The 22594-nt window shown below is 33.8% G+C and overlaps 1 protein-coding gene across 8 annotated transcripts in view; it reads left to right on the top strand.

Moving 5' to 3' along the window:
* STK3 (serine/threonine kinase 3) overlaps positions 1-22594 on the top strand; it is a 287918-nt gene that overhangs the window by 158255 nt on the left and 107069 nt on the right. For all 8 annotated transcript variants that reach the window (XR_014018704.1, XM_081265613.1, XM_081265612.1 and 5 more), the window contains 2 exons: positions 14684-14821; positions 18042-18167. Coding sequence is in view for 7 of the 8 variants with exons in the window: in XM_081265613.1 (XP_081121739.1) it covers positions 14684-14821; positions 18042-18167 (264 nt within the window). In the remaining variant the exon portion in view is untranslated. The remainder of the gene's footprint in view (positions 1-14683; positions 14822-18041; positions 18168-22594) is intronic.

Here is a 22594-nt window from a genome sequence, read left to right as displayed (position 1 = left end):
CTTCACTGTGTGGTCAACATTCTTTTCAAGATTATATATTTTGTCTTCTTTGTCTTAGGTCCTGTCTTCCAAGTGATCTAATGTGTTGGTGGTACTTTCCATTGAGTTTTTAATTTGGTTTATTGTTTCTTTCGTTTCAAGGATTTGTTTTTTTTTTTTTAGAACCTCTCTTTATTGAAGTGATTTTTTGCCTCCCTGTATTTGTTTATGTAGCTCTTTATCAAAATGATCTTTTGTTTCCTGTATTTGCTTTTATATCATCCTTTAATTCACAGAACATTTTAATTATGTACATCCTGAACTCCTTCTCTGTCATGTCTTCTATTGTGTTGGGCATGGGTTCTAAAAATGTAGTTCATCTTGGGGTGTTTGGGACACTTTCTTCCCTTGTTTTTTCATGTTGTTCTTTTGTCTTCCCTTCTAGCACTGCAGATTCAAGGCGTTACAATGTTTATGGTATAGGCTTATAGTGTCCCTGCAGGGTTCCAGTACCTCTTCTTTAAGGGGCAGAACAATATTAACAGATCCCAATAAAACAACATACAGTCTAAACCAAATAGCTGCTAATATTAAGATGTTTATGGTTTTGTCATAATATATAGAAATGGCAGGTTCAATTATTATCTACAGTATAAACAGTAGGTTTGCTAAAGGGTGTATAGTTTCTGATGGTGGACAAAAGAACCGGGGCTGAGGTGTAGAATGAGATGTTGAGGGGGTAAGAGGTGAAGATACTTAGTTATTAGATCTTAGGAAGTGTGTAGGCAGAATCTAAGGAAGTTGGTTAATAGAAGAAGAGAAAGTGATTTGGGGATGACAACTAAGTGGGAAGACAATAAAGAGAGCACAGAAAATAAACAAATATTAAGAAAAAGAAAAAAATGTAAAAATAGGGGATGAAGAGTATTCAATAGAACTGTAATATACTATTCAGCTATCCCAGTCCTGGGAGTCTAATTCATGAAAAGTATACGGTTTTACAAATGTTGGGGATGTGAGGGCAGGAGAAGAGAGAGAGAGAGGAAAGAGAAAAAAACAAAATCTCAAAGGAAGATACAAGGATTACTTTTGTTGGAGATCAGTATCTTTCCTGCTTCCCTTCTCATCCAATAAGTGGTGTTGTTTGTTTGCTGGTATCTTCACTCACAGGATGGTGAAGGTTATTAGGTGGGTAGGTTGGCCTTGTAGGTAGAGATCCTGGAGGAGGGGGTATAGCACTTGCTGGTCCCCCATGGGAGACTGCACCCCAAGGATCTCATTTGGGGCCAACTCTTGTGATGGGGGCACTTGATCTTATCTCCTTATATTGTCTGTAGACATCACAATTCCTGGTCTCTAATTTAGTTTCCAAACTGTATCTCACCCCCTCTCTTTCTTCTTCCCAATCAGGTACCTCTCTTTCTGGAGGTCATGTGCGCTGTACTCTGGGGGTTGTATGCTTGCTCTGGAGAGCTATTTTGTATGGGGCAGTTCAGAATCAGGTATTGCGAGCTATGGATAGGTGGCATATCCACAAGAACTGTGCCTGGTTAGTGGCTGTGGGTGAGAAGGGGAAGTTAGGGAACTATGGGTACCTTGATATTGCTTCTAGGTCCCAGCAGATGTTCCTCGCTGGGAGTTGCCCCAACTAAAGTTGGCCACAAATGTGTCCCAAGATGCAGGCGGCTGCTTTCAGCAATGATGGGGTGTCTGGTCGGTGGGCTGGGTGGTGTTGTTGGGCAGTGTGTTCAGAGATGCAGCTCTGTTTCATATGGTGTGCAGTATCCACAGGTGCAGGCTACAGCATATAGGGGACTATGGCAGTGGTTGCAGTGTTCCCAAATGGAGGTGACCCAGGGAGCCCCACATTGGTAGATGGGGGTCCTCATGGGAGTGGTGGTCGATGGTCCTGTGTGTGGGCAGCATCTGGGTGTCCTACGTGGGAGCACAGCTGGAATTCCTGTGGGGATGCCAGTGGTCGTGCTTGAGCAGGGCTGCCAGTGGTCCTGTATTGGTCAAGTGGCCCAAAGTCTGCACTGACACTGAGGCCTGGAGACCTGCCCGGGCAAGGTGGCCATGCACGGGAGCAGTTTTTGGGGGTTCTCTGATAATTTCCAGAGAAACAATATTCTCACTACTTGAATCCCAGGTCATGGAGGTACACAGAATTAGGCCTCCATTTTTAATTTTTCCTCAGTTTTTTCTTAATCTTAATTTACACTGACTTCTTTATATCAATAGTGTTTTTGTTAAATTTGATTTTTACTGGGCATTGTACTTGCTTAAACTGGAGTCACACTTATTGAGTGACACTCCTGTTGTCTTAGGATTAGTTTCTTGCTTAATTGTAATTCAATTTGTGGAGCTCTGTGTTGACCCTTGTTGCCCGCCGCGCCCCCCCCCCCAACTTTAACACAGTTTTTGCATCAGTTTGGATTTACACATCTTAGTGTTAACATCCACTTAATGTTTTGCAATTTTTATATGATGAAGATTGAGTGATGTGTTGTTTATAATTGGTATTACCTTTTCACATTTTGCTGTTTTGATTATTTGATAAAATATAATTGATTCTATAATCCAGTCTTTGCACTTTGGTGCTTATGAATAGTTTTTTAAAACTATAGTCATAGGGTAATTTAATGCCAAATGACCATTTTGAGGAAAGAGTGTCAATTATAGTTACTAGATCTAGTTGTCTGAAGCTTTTGCTCGGAGGTTATGCTCCATAAGTTCTTGACTTTGACTTTCTCAGGCCATGCTACATCCCTTTGCCGGAGACTGTAGCTTTCCCTCCTAGATCATGCTCTGCATTCTCAAGATCCCAGAATTCCCTGTCTAAAAGGCACTTAGGGATTTTCCTTGGGATTGTCTATATGATGGCAGACTGCAATAGGCTAGTTGTAGACAAAGGTAGCTTTTTTAAAAAGCTGGCGTTTGGTTTTGGGAGCATTGACATGTGTGCTAGGGTATTTTCAGTTAGGTGGCAATAGAAGGTAGTTAAGCTATAGAACTCAGGTCTGTCTTGCACTGGGCCCCTCAAATAGTAACAGTAAGCCTAATAGTATGTATGGATGCTGTTGATTTACTTTGGATTGATTTTAATTATTATTACATATTGGTAAAATGAAACCAGGCATTACCAGTGTTGCATGTAGTATTCTGATCATTGAAGAGAATATTTCATGTCTTGAACTTGTCCTAAAAATCACTTTTACCAAATGATATTAAAAACTTTTAATGACAAATACTAATTTATTTTCCTAGTCTCATAGTTTAGTTCTTATAAGTAGCATTTCATGAATCTTTTGTTCAGGATTTCCATTTTCCATTTTGTAATCATATTATTTATTAGTTGTTTTGATTTTGAAACTTTTTGATGCATACCAGATAGATCTTTTGGATAGGAATGATAGTTCCTCATTCTGCCTTTTGAAGTGCTGACATTATTTTCTCTTTTATTCCTACAATAATTTATAATGAAAGTTTTCTTTAGATTCTAGATTTTTGTCTGTTTCTGGAATTGTTTTGATAATGCATGCAGATAATCTGGTTAATGTATATCAGTTATTTCCAAAATTTTGTTTTCTAAGTTTCTTTTTTTTTTAATGTGACAGCCATTTAGTCCATCAGGCTTATTATCATATTTTTATTTTGATTAGTTCATCAGTCTGTTTTATTCATCTTTTTGTATTGAGTAAGTCTATTTTTTCTAAGCTTTTAGTTGTTGTACTGATATTTTCTACATGGTCTTATATTTATTTGGTTCTCTTATAATGTGTGTTTATAGCCCATTATTTATTTTTAATGCTTATGCTATTCAGATTGAAGTGAGGTAAAAATCTCAATGTAGTTTTAATTTACACTTCCCTCATTGGTAGAGATGTTGAACATTTTTTCACATACTTGTTGACCATTTGTATTTCTCCTTTTGAGACGTGCCTGTTTAGTTCCTTTGCCCATTTATTATTTGAGTTTTTTTGTTTGTTTTGGTGTTAAATTTTTTGAGTTCTTTTATATCCTGGGTATTAATGCCCTAAGGACAGATAGCAAAGATTTTCTCCCATTCTGTAGGCTTTCTCTTCATACTCTTGATTATTTCCTTTTTTATGAAGATAACTTTTCAATTTTGTGCCATCCCTTTATCAATTTTTTTTAATTGTATTTATTGCACTTTAGAAGTCTTGCTAAGGAAGTCAGTTTCTCAGTGTTGGGCCTACATTTTCTATTAGCACGTGCAGGGTTTCTGATCTAATTCCTACGTCTTTGAGGCACTTTGAGTTGAGCTTTATGCATTGTGAGACATAGGGGTTAAACTTCATTGTGCCACATTTGGATTTCCAGTTTTCCTAGCACAATTTGTTAAATGGGGTATCTTTTCTCCAATGCATGTTTCTAGCATCTTTGTCTATTATGAGATTTATGTGGGCTTGTGTCAGTGTCTCCTATTTCATTGGTCTTCATGTCAGTTTTGATGCCAACACCTTGCTGTTTTTGTTACCATAGCTCTGTGGTATAATTTGAGGTCCAGTGTGGGGATACGTCATGCTCACTTTTCTCGCTAAGGATTGCTTTAGCTATTCTGTATGTCTTATTTTTCCAAATTATTTTCATGGTTGCTTTGCTATTTCTGTGAAGAACATCATTGGAATTGTGATTGGAATTGCATTAAATCTGTTTAATGCTTTTGGTAGTGTGGTCATTTTGACAATATTAACTCTGCCTATCCATGAACTTGAAGATCTTTTCATCTTCTAAGGTCTTTTTAAATTTCTTTCTTTTGTGTTCTGTAGTTTTCATTGTAGAGGTTCTTCACCTCTTTTGTTAGATTGATTCCCAAGTGGTTTTTTTATTTTTTATTTTTTTGAGCATATTGTGAATGGAATTGTTTCCTAATTTCTTTTTCAGCAGATTAATCATTGGAGTATAAGAATGCAGTTGATTTATGAGTGTTAATTTTGTATGGTGCTACTTTGCTGAATTCATTTATGAGTTCTTAAAGTGTTCTGGTGGAGTTTTTAGGGTCTTCTAAATATAGGATCATGTCATCAGCAAAGAGAGATAATTTAAGTTCTTCTTTTGCTATTCCTATTTCTTTTAATTTTCATGTCTTGCCTAATTTGCTCTGGATAGAGTTTCAAGTACAGTGTTGAATAGCAGTGGTAAAAGTTGGCATCCATTTTTTGTTCTTGGTTTTAGAAGAAATGCTTTTAGTTTTTCTCCATTCATAATAATGTTGTCCTTGGTTTTGTCCTGTATAGGCTTTACCGTGTTGAGGTAAGTTCCTTCTCTCCCTTGTTTTTTTAATGTTTTTAAACATGAGTGGATGCTGTACTTTATCAAATGCTTTTTCTGCATCTATAGAAATAACCATGTGATTCTTGTCTTTAAGTCTATGTCTGTGGTGACTTACATGTATTGATTTCTGTATGTTGAACCAACCTTGCATCCTTGAGATGAAACCCACTTGATCATGGTGCACTATCATTTTAATTTGCTTTTGTATGTGGTTTGCCAATATTTTATTAAGAATTTTTGCATCTATGTTCATCAGGTATATTGGTTTGAAGTTTTCTTTCCTTGATGTGTCTTTGTCTTATTTTTGTATCAGGATGATACTGGCTTCATAGAGTTGTTCTTTCCTTTTCTATTTCATGGAATAATTTGAGGAGGATTGGTGTTAGTTCTTCTGTGATGAACTAGTAGAACTTGACTGAGAATCCATCTGGTCCTAGGTTTTTCTTCATTGGAAGGCTTTTGATGGCTACTTTAATTTTATTATTTGACATTGATCTGTTTAAGTTTTCTGTATCCTCCTCATTCAATTTGGGTAAGTCATCTGTCTTTAGGAATTTGACTATATCTTCAAGATTTATTAGCTTATTGGAATATATTTTTCAACAATCTTTTGATGTTCCTCTTGATTTCAATAGTGTTTGAATTTTTTACCTTTTTCTTTTGGCTAGCTTGGTGAAGGGTTTATCAATTTTATTTATCCTTTCAAAAAAACCCCAACTCTTTGTTTCATTAGTCTTTTGCATTATTTCTTTTAATCTCAATTTTATTGATTTTAATAATTTTCTGTCTTCTACTGATTTTGATAGAAATCATTGAGATGTAACATTGTTTATTTGATATAAGATTACCCATACTTGTGATTGACTGACTATAAACTCACTAGTTTCTTCAACATCCTCAGGCTTGACAATTTGCTAAAATGACTAAAAAATTCAAGAAAGCTCTATATTTATGATTATAGTTTTACTACAAAGGATAGCAATCAGGAGGATCAAATGAAGAGACACATATAACAGTTTCTGGGAAGAAACAGAGCTTCTGTGTTTTCTTGTGGAATCAGGAAATGTCTCTCCTGACACCTGAATATGCTTGCCAATTAAGAGGCTCCACCAAGCATCAGTGGATAGAGGTTTTACTGGGATTTCATTAAGTAGGTATAACTGAGTAAGTAAATCTTTGGCCATGTGTTTGGACTGGTCTTCAACATTCCCTTCCCAGAGGTCAGAGAACTGAAAAGTCCTAATCCATTAATCATATAATTGTTCTTTCCCAGGCCCGACCATCATCCTGAAGCTATCCTGGGCCTTACCATGATTCATCTTATTAACATAAGAAATATACTCCAAGGAAATCCCTGGGGTTTTTCAAGGTTGTTGGAATAGAGCTTCCAAGATGTTTAGAACACTTCAAAAGAAGTGTTGGGTTGGACCTTTAAAGAGGATGGATAAAGGAAGTTGATACCCTATATTGCTATTCCTTCACTCTCTTCCTTGATATCTGGAGTAAGGATGTGGTAGATAGTGTTGGAATAGCCACCTCAGGCCATGAAGTAACCTGAAACATGGAGAACAAATCTCGATGGCACTGTAGCTCTACTATACTGGCCTTGTCCTGTCCATATCTGGATCATGACAACTTCTTCCTTCTCTCTGTCTTAATCTCCTCTCTTCCCTTTCATCTATGCATATTATATGTTTCTTATTTCTGCTTTAACAAATTATGACAAACTTAATGATTTATACAACACAAGTGTATTTTATAGTTCTATAGGTTAGAAGTCTGATACAGATCTCTAAATGGGCAAAAATTCAAAGCAGGGGGCTGCCTTTCTTTTTGGGTCTGTAGTAGGTGAAAATTTGTTTCCTTGAACCTTCCAGCTTCTGAACACTGCCCACTTATACCTCCTCTTTTTATCTTCAGAGCAACTGCATTTGAAGAACACTTCAAAGAAGAACATTCTTCCATAGTCACTTTTCCCTCTGACTCTTCTGTGCCTCTCTCTTCCACTTTCCTGGACCCTTCTGACTACATTTTCTCTTCCTTGCATCTATCCATCCAGTCTTTCCTCTCTCTCTCTTTCCTATCTAGTTGGTCTGTCTTAATTTTTTCAAGCATTTCATGTTTCATCCTTGAATATTTACTTTTACATGTATCCTTGAAGAATAAGAATGTATGTCCAAGAAAATTAATGTTGATTTTTCTAATACCATCTAATTTTTTAGTTGACACACATTGTGTTTGGCCTTTTAAAGTCTAATTCAGTCACACCGCCTCCATCTTCAGCATGCATACACTTTTTTTCCCCCCTTTGTGACATTGACTTTTTGAAGAAATCAGACACACACACCCTTTTTTTTTGGTAGAATCTCCCGTAATCTGGATTTGCCTTAATGTAAAACGTTTAGCTTTTCCTTTATTCTCTGTATTTCCTATAACCAAGAAGTTAGATCTATGGTAGGACTGCCCAGTAGAATGTTCTGCAATGATGGAAATGTTCTATAACTGTACTTTACAGTATGATAACTATTATCTACAAGTAGTGAGGGCACCAGCTGTACCTCTTCCCTTAATTTGCTTTCCAGATTGGCCAAATTAATAGTTCCTTTAACTAGAGCTGGAGTGAGTTGTGAATTCCTACTCCTGATATTTAAAAAACTGTCCTTACTGTAGAAACTGCACTCTAGGAGTAAGGTTCACTTTAGACTTTTACTGTTGTCTTTTCAGAATTTCTGTATATTTTATATTTGCATTTAAGGGAGTGATGATAAAAATTGAGGATTACATTTTATATTAATATCTAGAAGGTCTTTATCCTTTCCTCTCATCCCCTTCGTCATCTTGGGATCAAATCTGGGCACCTCATGCATGCTAGGCAAGCACTTTACCATTGAATCACATTCCCACCCCCTCTCCATATTTTTTCTAAGTAGAAATTTAATATTTGTCTAGCTAGAATTTTACTTCTAGAATGCTAGATAGACTGCTAGAGCCCTTTATGTCTGAAGCGGAACCAGATAAACATCTGCTGCAACATCCTCATTTATATGAAAACCAACTGAAGCCACGGGGGATGATTTTGAACCCAAGCCTATTTTTCTCACGAGACCCAGTGTTGCCCTCATTGCGTTGTACTGTTTGCTCTTTCATTAGTGGTGTTTTTTTAAAATTATTGTTACTGAGCCAGTTGCTGTGGTGCATACCTGTTATCTCAGCATCTCAGGAGACTGAGGCAGGAGGATCCAAGTTTGAGGCCAGTCTCAGCAACTTAATGAGGCTGTAAGCAGCTTATTAAGACCCTGTCTCAAAATAAAAATTAAAAAGGACTGGGATGTAACTCAGTGGTAAAGTGCCTTGGGTTTAATTTCGAGTAGCAAAAACAAAACAACAACAATAACAAAAGCAACAACAACAAAACCAAAACCAAATTTTTTACTACATTCTCTTAGAAATTAGTAATTTTTATTTGACTTAATAGCTTACTACCTATGTTTTATGTTTACTGTCAGGAAACAACTTTGTTTAGGTCTTTATAGGTTTATAAAGTGCTTTCTCATAGTTTATCTCATTTATTTATAACAGTACCTCTTCCCTTAATTTGCAGAAGATAACCTTTGGCTCATATACCTGAGGTTCTTAAATAGTGACATATATTGTTATTCTGGCATACTCACTACTTCTGTACATCTACAAATCCAGCTGCCTTAGCTTCAGACATTAGTGTTGACTCATTCCACTGAGATTATAAAGTTCAGGCAATGTAACTTCTCAGTTGAACCCCTTTCCACATCTTCTGGGTCCTCCTGGAGGCTAAGGCATGGAATTCTAAGCATGAAGATAATTAGAGGCCCCTCTGTTTCTTGGCTTCTTAAAATTACTTGTGATCAGGGAAGTTCTTTTTAAAACTTAATCAGAGGTTCAATATGTAGTTAAGCAACACATTGTATAGAAACAAACACAGGATAATCATGTAATTTATTGTACTAACATTCTTCAATCAAAATGGTGTTAGAGATAAGATAAATTTTATGGCTGTAATGTGTGTCTGTGTGATCTGATTGGTGGCAAGGGAATGAATTGTTAATCTAAGGCTAGACACTTTCTACCGCAGGGGTTTTGGATCTTCTGTGATATATGATTATGTTAAATTAATTAAGTGGTAATGTCTGTGAGAAAATCATGTAGTTTGTTACTGATTTTCTAACATTACAAATGGAAATAAAAAGTATAGTGGTTTTCCTGGAGACATTCTAGTAGATCATAAAACTTATTTGTTTGAACTGTATGCTCAGTTTTCTTGCTTGAGAGTAGGATGTGATATTTTAGGTTCACTTTATGATACTACTGGGTAAATAAGAGTTAGAGTTAAGCTTTTTATCCTTGGGTTTCTAATAGCTACTGCTGAGGTGAGCCTTATATGTTAAGATTATCTTAAGATAAGACCACTGCTTATTGGCTCAAAGTTCAAAGGAGAGCATTAGCTTCAAGGACATAAATCTCTGAGTCATTATCTACCAATTTGTAACAAAAGTGCAGTTGAACAACATTTATCAAGACAATCTAGTATCATTTACCTACAGTTTGAGGTCAGTCTGTATCGAGATTTATGTAGATCCTTTGAACTGTTTTGCAGCACTGAGAGTTCAAATTTATTTTTATTTTCTAACTTGAAGTAGCAGGTGGATTTGCATGCCTTTTCCATCAGCTGCTGTTAACTCCGTTTTGTCCAACCTCAAAGCCTTATCAGGTTTTAACATCTATGGAACTGTCTTAGATTAATTAAGTTATTTACAGATAAAATTTAAAGGAATGGTACTATATTGCTATTTGTTTTATAATGTGTTCTCTTTTTTTCTCTGTAAGTTGACTTTGAGCTCTGTAGGGTCAAAGATATGAATAATGCTATTTTAAAATCTGTAGTAGCAAGGCTTACAAAGTCAGATACTTAAAAGGAACCATCAGGTAGATGGTTTGAGCCGGCTAGACTGGGCCCAGGCAAAAGGCTGAATAAGCATCCTGGTTTAAATCAGTCATTTATTCCAGCAGGGTTTTGTCTTGTAGGAATGTGAGCATCTAAAAATTAATCCACTGTGTGTTATTTGACTTGTGGTCTCTAAGTTTGCTGTTTCTAAATGAGCACATCTTCTGAACACATAGAAAATGGCTTTATAAATACTTGTTTGATGCTTACTTTTTTTTAATACTGGATACACTACTTTTGCTGGATTTTCATAGTTGTAACATGTACAAGATGTAAAAGAATGTTCTCATCTGTAAAAGAATTTTCCCTTTTTGAAGGATGGCACATACACAGTTAAGGAGATTAAATTCCACCCTAGAAGCAATCGATTTGAGTATTGAATCTTTACTGCTACGTCTATGGAAAGTCCTTTGGATCATTTTCCAAGTTAGAATCCAGTGATAAAATGGCTGCACATTCTGAGGTCATGCAAAAGAATGATACAGCCAAGTGCACTTCAGCTACCTGGATGCCTGAAGTGGGAGGATCTCTGGTTTGCGACCAGCCTTGATGAGGTAGTAACACCCCCATCTCTGACAAAGAAAAACAAACAAAAAATGATATAGTGAATTGTTGAAAAATCTATGTGCCTTCCAATTAAGGTTTCTAATTTTTTTTTATTTCTTGAATTCTGGATTAATCTTTCATTCTTCCTTTATTCACCTTTCCCAATGAACATTGTTGACATGCACTGTTGGTACTTATTTGAAGTGTCTCCTGCCTCATTTCTCTTCTTTCATTCCTGTAGATATAGCACCAATTGACTTATATTCCATATTTAGTTTATTTCCAGATTTAAAAAAAAATTTACATTGTGAATCATAAACATACTCTCATTTAAAGTAAAAATAAACATAGGACCTCCTCACACCCTTTCACCCTAAATCCTTTCAGTTATGTACCTTCTTGCAGACCAAACTGTTTTTAGTGTGGAATTCCATATCCTTCATACTCTCCAAATCTTTCCCTAGTCTTTTAAATTGGCTTATTCTCTACTTCTCTCAGCAGCCATATTCTACTCTTTTTTCTTATGATATCTCTTCTAATGGGGATGACTCCTTTATATCTTTTATCACTTCTTCTATTATTGCACTATTCTTTGAATAAAGTGTATAATTCATGGAATAAAGTATGTTCACATTACTGTATAACAGCCACCACATTGGTCTCTGGAGCTTTTTCCTTTTGACCAGCAGAAACTCCATGCCCAGTGAACTGTGATACCTTGTTTTGTCTTTTCCCTATTCCCTTGCATTAATCTACTCTGTCTTCATGCATTTGGTATAAGAGGAATCATAAAATAGGTGTTCTTTTGCTACTGCCTTATTTGACAAATCATAATGTCTTCAAGATTCATCTGTATTGTAGTATATCTCAAAAATTTCTTCCTTTTAAAGGCCGAGTAATATTCCATCTTATTTATAGACCACATTTTAAAAAAATCCATATATCTGTCAATGGACACATGGATTTATTGTTAATATTTGGCTATTGTGAATAATGTTGCTATAAACTTGAGTGTACAAATGTTTATTCTACTCTCTACTTTTAATTTTTTGGGTGTATATAACAAAGTAGAATTGTTGGGTTATATGATAACTCTGTTTAATATTTTTGAATCACCACACATAGTCGACTACCAGTTTACATTTCCAACAGTAAGGGTTTATTGCTACATATTCTTGACAGCATTTGATGGTTTTTTTCATTCTTTTGTTTTCTTTTTCTCCATCCCTTTCCTTCTCCTCACCCTCCTTCTCCCTTTCCCCCTTTCTTCCTTCTCCCTTCTTCCCCTTTGACATTTTATTCCTAAAATCACTGCCAGATTCAATGCAATGGAGCTTTTACCACTGTATATTCTACTAAGACTTTTGTAGTTTTAGCTCTTAAAGTTTTTGATCATTTTGAGATAGTTTTTGTAAATGTTATTAGTGTCCAAATGAATTTTTTTTTTGCATATCCAGTCTTCCTGACATCATTTGTTGATAAAACTGTCTTTTTTCCCACTGAATGGTCTTTCCCTCATTTATATTTGATCGGATTATCTTTGACTTTATCAGTTTTGAATTAACTATCAGTTGTATTTCTGGTGAAAGTTGTAATCTTTCCTGTTATTGCCTTATTTTAAAACCTCAAAATTTTCTTATGCTTTTTTCTCTGCTTGAAAATAAAAGGAAAGACGCAGCAGGTCTATATATTGACAATAGTAGTACCATTTATCACCCAATATAAGTACCATTTATCAGCTCTTATCTTTAATTAGGTGTGTTAAAAGATTTATTAACCATTTTTGCTTTGTGCTTCCCCATCTTGCTACTTGAGACACAGAAGTAGAAGCAATGGAATATGTTTTTAATCTTTTAAGTGACTGCCCTTTTGTATGTCTGAAAATTTGTTTTTTAGTTAATTAACCTCTCTGGGCTTTAGATGTTTTTAATGTGAAAATGAAAGGATTGAACTAAATACATCCTTTACTATGGAAATACGTAAGTGGTTTTTAGTCAGCTAATAAAAATTTAGTAGAGAATAGAACAGCTTTATATTACGTTAGGAATACATTAAAATTGATATTCCTATAATATATTATCTTTATAGCTTTGGTGTTTTTTTCCATATGTGAACAGAAGTTTTAAATATAGCCATGGATATTAATTTATTTCAATTAGGTACATATGACAGCAGAATGCATTTTGATTATTGTACACAATTACAGCACACCTTTTCATTTTTCTGGTTGTACATGATGTAGTGTTGCACCATATTGCAATTGTACATGTACCTAGGATAATGATGTCCATCTCACTCCACCATCTTTCCTGCCCCCATGCCCCCTGATTAGTTTCTTTTAATGGTAAAAAATGTTGGTTTTTTTTCTTTTCTTTTTCTTTCAAACCCAGGGGTGCTTAACCACTGAGCCACATCCTGAGCCCTTTTCAAATATTTTATTTAAAGACAGGGTTCTACTGAGTTGCTTAGGGCCTCACTAAGTTGCTAAGGCTAGCTTTGAACTTGTGATCTTCCTGCTTCAATCTCCCTAACTGCTGGAATTACAGCATTGTGCCTCTGAAGCTGATTGTTTCTAGATGTTATAGTAACGTATAGTATTACTACTTCCACCTTCTTAATGCATTAAGGAGAATGGGCATGGATTAATGTACATTAAATTAGTTTGCACATGAAAGAGAGGACCACCAAAAGCCAGGTAGAAAAAGCAAGACTCCAGAGACAGACACCTTCTGGAAAGTCAAAGAATTCTAAAGCCTAGACAGACAGATTTGGGGATGCTACATCCCTGGATCTGTCTTTGAGAGGCCCATAGTTGTAGGCTACACATGCTTATCTAGATTGAAATTGCCTAAAGAATATTTTTTTCACCAATTGTGTTAATTATATAATTGTATAAATTTATCCATCAAGCTACAGTTATAAAAATTATAACGTGCTAATTCACTTTGTAAAATTTTTATCATAGCTGTGTTGTTGGCTGCATGTCATTTTTATATTATGTGGAAATACAGATGATAATATATATATTGAATGTTTGATACATTTGTTTCACTTTATTGTTTCTATATCTTTTCAAGGAAAATTATGTTTTAGTGATGGTATTTTATTAGGAACTATTTCAGATGCCAAGAAGAGAAACTAATTCATTGCATTCAATGATTTCCTAAGAGTATTAGTGATTAATTGAACATTAGGGATTAATTCTCTTGGTTGCAAAAGGGTGACTGGACAACTGGGAAGACAGGGATGGGATGCAGGCTTTTTATAGCTTTTGAATTTTGAACTATCTGAATCTATTGTCATTACTTTTAAATTATTAGTATTAAATCATAACTAATAAAGTAGTATATTACCTTGGAAACATTTTCATTTGGGATCATGACTCATTTAACAAGAGAAATAAAATCTTGGCTTTATCAAACATTACTTCAAATCACAGCAGTAATTTCATTTATACTTAAATATTTTGGATTGCAGATGTAAATTGAACAACTACTAGCCTTTTGAGTGGGGATATTTATATAAAACTGAAATGGGAAGTAAATCTGGAATGTAGTACCAAATTTGAATGTATATATAGTGTCTAGGAATGTCTTTGGTAAAAGAGTCTGAAATGAAAGAGCTTTGGAGAGTGATAAAAACATAATAAATAAAATAAAGATGATGGGCTCAATGAGATCCAGTTCAAACAGAGGAAATTAATGGGAAATGATTACATTAGTAGCAGATGGACTTACTTCCTTTATTGAAATCTTACTGAAATCCTAGAACAGTTAAAATTGTTTTTGATATTGAAAGTCTGATAAAAGATAAAGAGATTTGTTTATTTGGTTGTGCTATTGTGATTCTAATTATGTCTTCTGGATGCTTCATTTGTACTAGGCTATTTTTATGATTCCCACAAATCCACCACCAACATTCAGGAAGCCCGAACTCTGGTCTGATGATTTTACCGATTTTGTTAAAAAGTGCTTAGTGAAGAATCCTGAGCAGAGAGCTACTGCAACACAACTATTACAGGTAAAGGAAGAATATTTTATTCATACCTTTTAGCTTTTGACATTGGCCAGAAATGCTCTGAGTTTCACAACTTTTTTTCCAAAAATTAAACCTCCCTAGGAAATATGGAGTAATAAGACACACATACCCCATTCTGCTATAAATTCTCTTTGTCTTCTGCCTATTCCCTTTTTGTATCTGTCTCTTTTTCTTTCTTTTTTTTAAATATTTTTTTTGTAGTTGTAGATGGACAGCATGCTTTTTATTTGTGTATTTTTTATGTGGTGCTGAGGATCGAACCCAGTGCCTCCCACATGCAAGGCAAGCGCTTTGCCACTGAGCTATAGCCCCAGCCCTGTCTGTCTCTTTTTCTCTTAAAGCTGTTTTAAATCAAAATTTCCATAAGATTCTCTTTTCAGAAATGAGTTCTTATCTCTATACTGATTTCTCATTGCTTTTCCTTATGTTCCTTGGCTCAGCATTTCTTTATTGACTTGTTTTTCCATTATAAGACATATAAATACAGGATTCCTGAACACCTTGAAAAAATTACATGCTGTAATGTTAGTTACACTTAAGAGCACCTAAATGAAAAGTTTTATTAACTTGGCTTTAATAGACTTTGTATCCAAAATGTTAGGAGGTTTTTGGTTTATTTTTAAAATCTGCCTTAAAATTCAATGCAAAATGAAGTAATTTATTAATTACAATATGTATATTTTAAAAATATTTATTTTTCAGTTTCAGTTGGACACAATGCCTTTATTTTATTTATTTTTATGTGCTGCTGAGGATCGAACCCAGGGCCTCGCACATGCTAGGCAAACACTCTACTGCTGAGCCACAACCCCAGCCCCTACAATATTTATTTGTGAACCTTTCTTTTTCCAAAAAAATTGCCTGAGAATGCAGCTAATAAAGGTGTTTCACATTAACAAATTTGATATTTGCAAAATCTTTCTTATCATTAGGTGACAAAATAATTCAAATCATTTTTCTTATAGAAAGTGACTTCTCAAAGGTTCCTCTTCTTTCTTTCTTTCTTTCTTTTTTTTTTTTTTTTTAAATTGGTGACTATGGGGATTGAAACCAGGACTTTGCACATGCTAGGAAAGTGCTGTGCCACTGGGCTGCATCCCCAGTTCCCAAAGTTCTGTTCTGTTCAGTTCAGTTCCTTTCCTCTCCCTCCCCCTCTCTCCTTCCTTTCTTTCTCCCCTCCTCCCCTCCTCCCCTCCTCTCCCCACCTCTCCCCTCTATTCTGGGGGTGCTTTACCACTAAGCTATATCCCCAGCCCTTTTAATTTTATTTTTAAAATTTTTGAGACAGGATCTTGCAGAGTTGCTGAGGCTGGCCTTGAATTTGCAATCCTCCTGCCTCAGCCTCCAGAGCTGGTAGACTTACAGGTGTGAACTACTGCCCAGCCCAGGTTTCCATTAAAAAAAAAAAAAAAAAAAAGATTGAGGAGTATGTGAAATATATAAATATAATGTTAATTGTTGTGAAAATTTAACTTATTTTCATATCTGTATGGAAGCTCATTTAGCAATATTTATTAGGAAATTATACTCCTTATCTCAGAAATTACACTTCTAGAAAATTATTCTACAGAAAAATTCAACCATCTGTGAAATGATATATGTGTGAAAATAGTCATAGCACATTGTAGTAGCAAAAGATTGGAAACAGCCTAAATAACTGCCAATGAATTAGAAATAATTGAAGAGGAGTGATTGGAAAAATACACAAAAAATAGGCAAAAAATGAACATATAAATCATCTGAATAATTTGAATGACTGAACAGATAAATTATACTTTATACATAATAAACAAAAGCTACATTTTTTTGTTAAATACCTAGAAAAGTATATGGTTCCAGTATGAGAATAGAAAGAACAAATCAGAATAGAATGCCTAGAAATGGAATGTAATAATGAAGGAAACTGACATATTATGAAGAAAGCATTTCTAATCAGTAAGGGAAGAAAATAATTAAACCCAAACTGAGTTAACTGCCACCCCTTTTTTGGGGTGATGGGGGGCAGGGGGAGATATTAAACTAGAGTCTTATCACAGAAACAGCAAAATAAATTGCAGCTAGTTAAGGAATTAAATGTTTAATTTAAACAAAATGGGAATAGGAAAGAACTATAGGGTAATTTTGGAGAATATTTATATATCCAATTCAATGCCATAAAATGAAAGAAAAAGGAGATTTTAATACACAAAACTTAAAAATGTATAAATGAGGGGCTGGGGATATAGTTTAGTGGTAGAACATGTGCTTAAGTCATGAATGGCAAAAAAAAAAAAAAAGAGTTTGAGAGTACTTGTTTTTAAAAATGATGTAAGCACACACACAAAAATATAACCCTGTCGATACAAATACATACATTAACCTTAAAGATATAATTGTGTAAAGAAAGTATACATTAAAAAAAATTATGTAAAGTATACATAAAAAAATTGTAAGAGATGCTAACATACATATCTGGTTTATCCAACCTACTGCAACCTTACCTTTGTGCAGTTTACTGTGAATTCACTACAGTATATGTTTGTCTGTGGAGCTTAATGCTCCTAAATTCAAAATCTCCCTATGTCCAGTTTGTTTGTACTCATCCTTTCTCTATGTAACTGCTATAAACAATACTGACCAACAAAGAGGGTTAGATAATAAAGTTTAAAAGGTATTGAAGAACACCACCATCTTATTGGAGCATTCTTATTTTTTTTGAAAAGTATTTTTCTGTTTTCATTGGAAATGGTTAAATTATTCAACACCAAATAAAATGAAGACTGTGAGAATGTAGTAATAAATAAGTTGCCTTTCTTTGACCACTGATTTTTGGCTATCAGCTTATCAATAAGATTAACTAGATTTTGTAACTCCATACAAAATAAGCTTATTATATATGTAATATAATCACTGATCTTAAAGAAATATTATTTTTACAACCTAATGTATACTTTCTTTGCACAATTATGTCTTTAAGGATATTGTAGTTGTATTGACAGGGTTATATTTTTGTATGTATGCTTACATCATTTTTAAAAACAAGTACCCTGAATCTCTTTTTCTCTAAAGCAGCCAAAATATTCTTTTTTAGTTAACACACTTGTAGATGAAAAATAATCACTGAAGTCTATAATCATGGATAGCATTTACTGTTGTTTTACTATTTGTTAGTAAAAATATGAAAAAATTTCTGAATTTGTATCATTCATTTTTACTTTTCTAGCATCATTTTATCAAGAATGCAAAACCTGTATCCATATTAAGAGATCTGATCACAGAAGCTATGGAAATTAAAGCTAAAAGACATGAAGAACAGCAGCGAGAATTAGAAGAAGAAGAAGAAAATTCGGTTCGTAATTATCTGCAAAAATTGATTTTTAAAAATTTTCCAGGTCATTTTTTTAATAATGTTGTTTCTTAAGATATATTAATAGAGTTTACCATTTTATTACACAAGTGAGATATATTTCTTCATTAAATCTTAAGAAATATTTTTTGTATTAAATGTTTGCTATCCTTTTCTTTTGTCTTAAAGTTAATAATTAGTGAGATGTAAAGTTGATATAGTAGCAATACACAGTATCTGAACAAAGTTGTCTCAAATTTGGACAGTTTTGTGTCATATCTTCTGGAAGTGTCTTTTTCCTGGTCATCAGCCCTGCTGTGAAACTAACAAGATTTGGTAAATATGTGGAGAAATTGGAGCATTTGTTCACTGGTAAATATGAAGTGGTGAAGCCCTTGAGAAGAAGAATTTGGTGGTTTTCTAGAAAGATAAACAGATTCAGCAGTTTGACTTTCAGAGTGCCTATACTGCTGCCCAACTAATGATGGTTCAATTTACTGATTTTTCAACTTAACAGTGATGTGAAAATATACCAATACAACCATTCTGTTTCTCACTTTCACTCCAGTGTTCATTAAATTACCTGAGATATTCAGTACTTTATTGTAACCTCACTGGTTATGGGATTTCGTTTATGTGAGGGCTAAGTAAGTATTCTGAGCACAAGTTATGATGTTGAGTAGATTAGGTATATTAAATGCCTATATTCAAGGTGAGAGGAATTAGGTTCTTTCTTTTGAGGATGAGACTGTGGACAGAAGATGGACAGATTTTAAAATAGTGTCATGTTTTTATGATCCCCCCCTTTTTTTTCTTTAAATAAGCATTTATTCCCTGGAGTAGGGTTAGTGGTTCTGAGTGAAACTGTTACATTTATTGTTTTTAAAATTATAAGAAAATAATTAAAAGTCTTGGCAGAACCACACATTGAGCAATATTCACATGCTTTACTTTACAAAGATTATGTTCTCAGGCACTAGCTTTCATAATTGTTGCCCTAAATATAAAATATGTGTGTGTGTATGTGTGTGTAAACACATACAAATATTTGTAAGAACAAGGAGATACGCAGGATAGATCTGAAGTACTTTACCCATAGTAAAAAGTATATCCTGTATTGCCATTCATTTTTGGCAAAATTTAAAATCACTATTTTCTCAGAAATGTTTATCCACCTTAAAGTCTCAAAATTTTACACATAAAGATTATACAATTCATTCCTTTGGAATTTTTTTGCAAATCAGTCTAAATAGGATTACATATACAGTTTTAAAGTAAAACAGCTAATTGCTAAGAACTATGCATCTCTTGATGTCCATGGGAAGGCCAATGATTGTCATTAAAGTGATACTTTTTCCATAAAAGTCAGATATTTTTACAATAATTCTACTTGTTTTTGAACAAATCAACACAAACGTTGATTTAGGTTATGTATAAGGGTCGTAGGCATATAGAACATTTTCTTGTTTCAGTATGATAATTACCTGTAAATTCAAGGTGTAAACAAGACATTTGGTAATTTATTAATTATACTACAAGCACTATTTATTCTCATGTAATATTTAAACTAACTAATGAGTTGATGATTTTTGAGACAATTCCCTTGCTTTTCTATGTTATTTGCATGACTACCCATCCAGCATTATGGATCTGAGACAGTAGAGTTTCTACCCTGTAGACTTAATAGTGTTCCTGAAGGTTTCTAGTACTTCGTGTTTTAGGGGGAGACAGATAATAACAACTAATGCAAACAATATACAGCACTAAACCAAATAGTTCTTGCTATGAAATCTACAGTGTTAATTGTCCCAATAAACAGAAATTATGTGATCAGTTATTATCCATAGTAGAAACAGTAAGTATGCAGAAGGGTTTAAATTTTTGAATGATGAACAGGGAGAGAACAGAAGAGATGTATGATTTGATGATTATGAGGGAGGAGGAGAGAAAAGAGAAATAAAAAATTAAAGGAAGAGTGAAAAAGGTAACAATAGATTTTGGCTGTTAGCAGAAGAAAAAGAATCAAGGGGAACAGATAAGTTAGAGAAAAAAATGTATAAAATAAAAAATTCAAACAAAAATAAAAGAATAAAAAACAAAACTGGAATGTACTAATCAAAATCTCAACCCTCAAAATACTGAGACTTGAAAAATTACTGCCTGAAAATGATACTGAATCCCAGTCTGCTTTGAATGTCCAGTATTAATTCCCAGCAAAGCCCCCCTCCGCCCCCCAACCAACCTTTTTCACCCACCTTGCTGATAAGCTACCTATCTGCTTTCTTGGGTTCAGCCCATAGAGCAGCCAGGGATACAGCTTTCTCTATTCCGCCATCTTGTAATCCTCACAAGAGTAATTGTGTTTTATTTCTAATTCCATTCCCAAGTGACTCTTAGGCCCTTGGAAAATTCTCTACTTCATTTTTGCCATCTATAAATAGAATTATGAAGATATAATGATTTTATATGTATAATCTTAGCACTCATAACAGTGTTTTGCATATAGTATATTCAACATTTAGCTTTTGTTTCTATTAATGCTACTACTTATACTAACACTACTGATATTACAATAACATTTTGGCCAGTTTTTTTTGTTTTTGTTTTGTTTAGTTTCTGCTTTGTTTGATGGTAATTGTTGTTGCTGTTTGTTTTGCTATCCACAAACCACTAAAACAATGGCATTGAATTGATCAGGCATGAATAGAACATAGACTCAAAATTTCTTTTTGGGCTTTAAAAAACAAATTTAAGTGGCCAAATGTGTTTGAAAGAATTAATAGGGATTTTAAAAAAATGTATCTTTAAACTGTAAAAATAACTAAATAAATAAACAAAATTTATTTATTCCCATTCCTTTACTTCTTGAAAAGTAAATTAGATTTAGTAGGGAAATATTTATATATGTGATGAAATTTTTGGCCATAAATTGAAATCCTTTAATAGAATTGATTGCTTGTTATTTCTCATTTTTTTCTGTGTAATTAAGTCACACTTTAGAAAAAACCCTACTTGTTGTTTATATAGTTATGACTATGTAAATACTTTTTACAAATATTATAATATATTATGATTACATGTATAATTGTGTCATTTTCTTTTACTATTCTTGTTAGTTTTCTATGTATCTATCAGTAGTTTTTTCTAAAGTGGTATATTTCCAAACTCCCTGCAGGAGCTGTGAACTCTTTTGTGTAAATCCAAGTACAGATGATTTATTAGTATCATACTTTTTTCTTGACTCACTCCTTCTTTTGCTCTCTATCCTTCTCTAATCTGAACTGATTGCTCTTTTGGGGTACTGTACAGCTGTTATCCTTAGGTTTCCCTTCAACATTATTGTGAGAATTTCCTTTTTTCCTCCTCTGTAATTGATCTTCTCCTGTCTGGATTTTGTCTTCGGCTTTCTTGTTTTACTTATGTATTTGTTGTACCATTATTTCCTATCAGCAAATGCTGATCTGTTTATAGATTCTAGTTTTGCCTTTTCTGTAATATCATATAATTTGAGTCATATACTATGAAACATTTTCAGACTGGCTTCTTTTACTTTGACAATTCATCCCTTTTGTGTGTGTGGTTTAATGCTTACTTTATCAATCACTAGGATTATGTTGCATGGGTGTATCACTCTTTATCCATTAGCCTATTGGAAGGACATCTTATTTCCTTCCTCGTTTGGAGCAGTTTTGTATAAAGCTGCTAAGAACATTTAAAGTGTTGGCTTTTGTGTAGATCTAAGTTTTCAAATCAGTTTGGGAAATACCTAGGACTGAAATGTGCTGGATCTTATAGTGTATTTAGCTTTGTAAGATACTGCCAGACTCTAAAGTTATATCATTTTATATTCCCACCAGCTATTAACAAGAGTTTCTGTTAATGTATGCTAACAATTCATAGTGTTGGTTTTTCACATCTTAACTATTGTAATAGGTATTTAGTGGTATTTCCTTTTTTTAATTTGCAATTCCTTAATGATAAAAATGTTGGGCATTTTTTCTGTGTTTATTTACTATTTATATATCTTCTGGTAAAGAGTCTGTTTGGTACTTTACCCTATTTTTTTAAAATGATATTGTGTTGTTTGTTTTCGTATTTTAAGAGTTTTCTGTGTATTTTGGATACAAGATTTTTCCAAAATATGTGTTTTACCAGTATTTTCTTCCATTATGTGTCTTGTCTTATTTTTTAACAGTGTCTCTTATTTTAATCTTAATGTCACCTTATAAGCTTTTCTCCCATGGGTCATATTTTAGGTATCTGTAAACTCAACACAAATTCAGATTACACAAAGTTTTTTGTTTTTTCATGTTATTTTAAGTTCTGTGATACTTTTGGGGACAGCTTTGAAGTCTGTTTCTAGGTTGTTTTTGTTGTTGTTATTGTTGTTGTTTGTTTGTTTGTTTTGGCATATGATTATCCACTTGTTC

Source organism: Spermophilus citellus (assembly GCF_964194105.1).
Source record: "Spermophilus citellus genome assembly, chromosome: 14".
NCBI classification, from domain to species: domain Eukaryota; kingdom Metazoa; phylum Chordata; class Mammalia; order Rodentia; family Sciuridae; genus Spermophilus; species Spermophilus citellus.
This window is presented reverse-complemented; position numbering and strand designations above follow the sequence as displayed.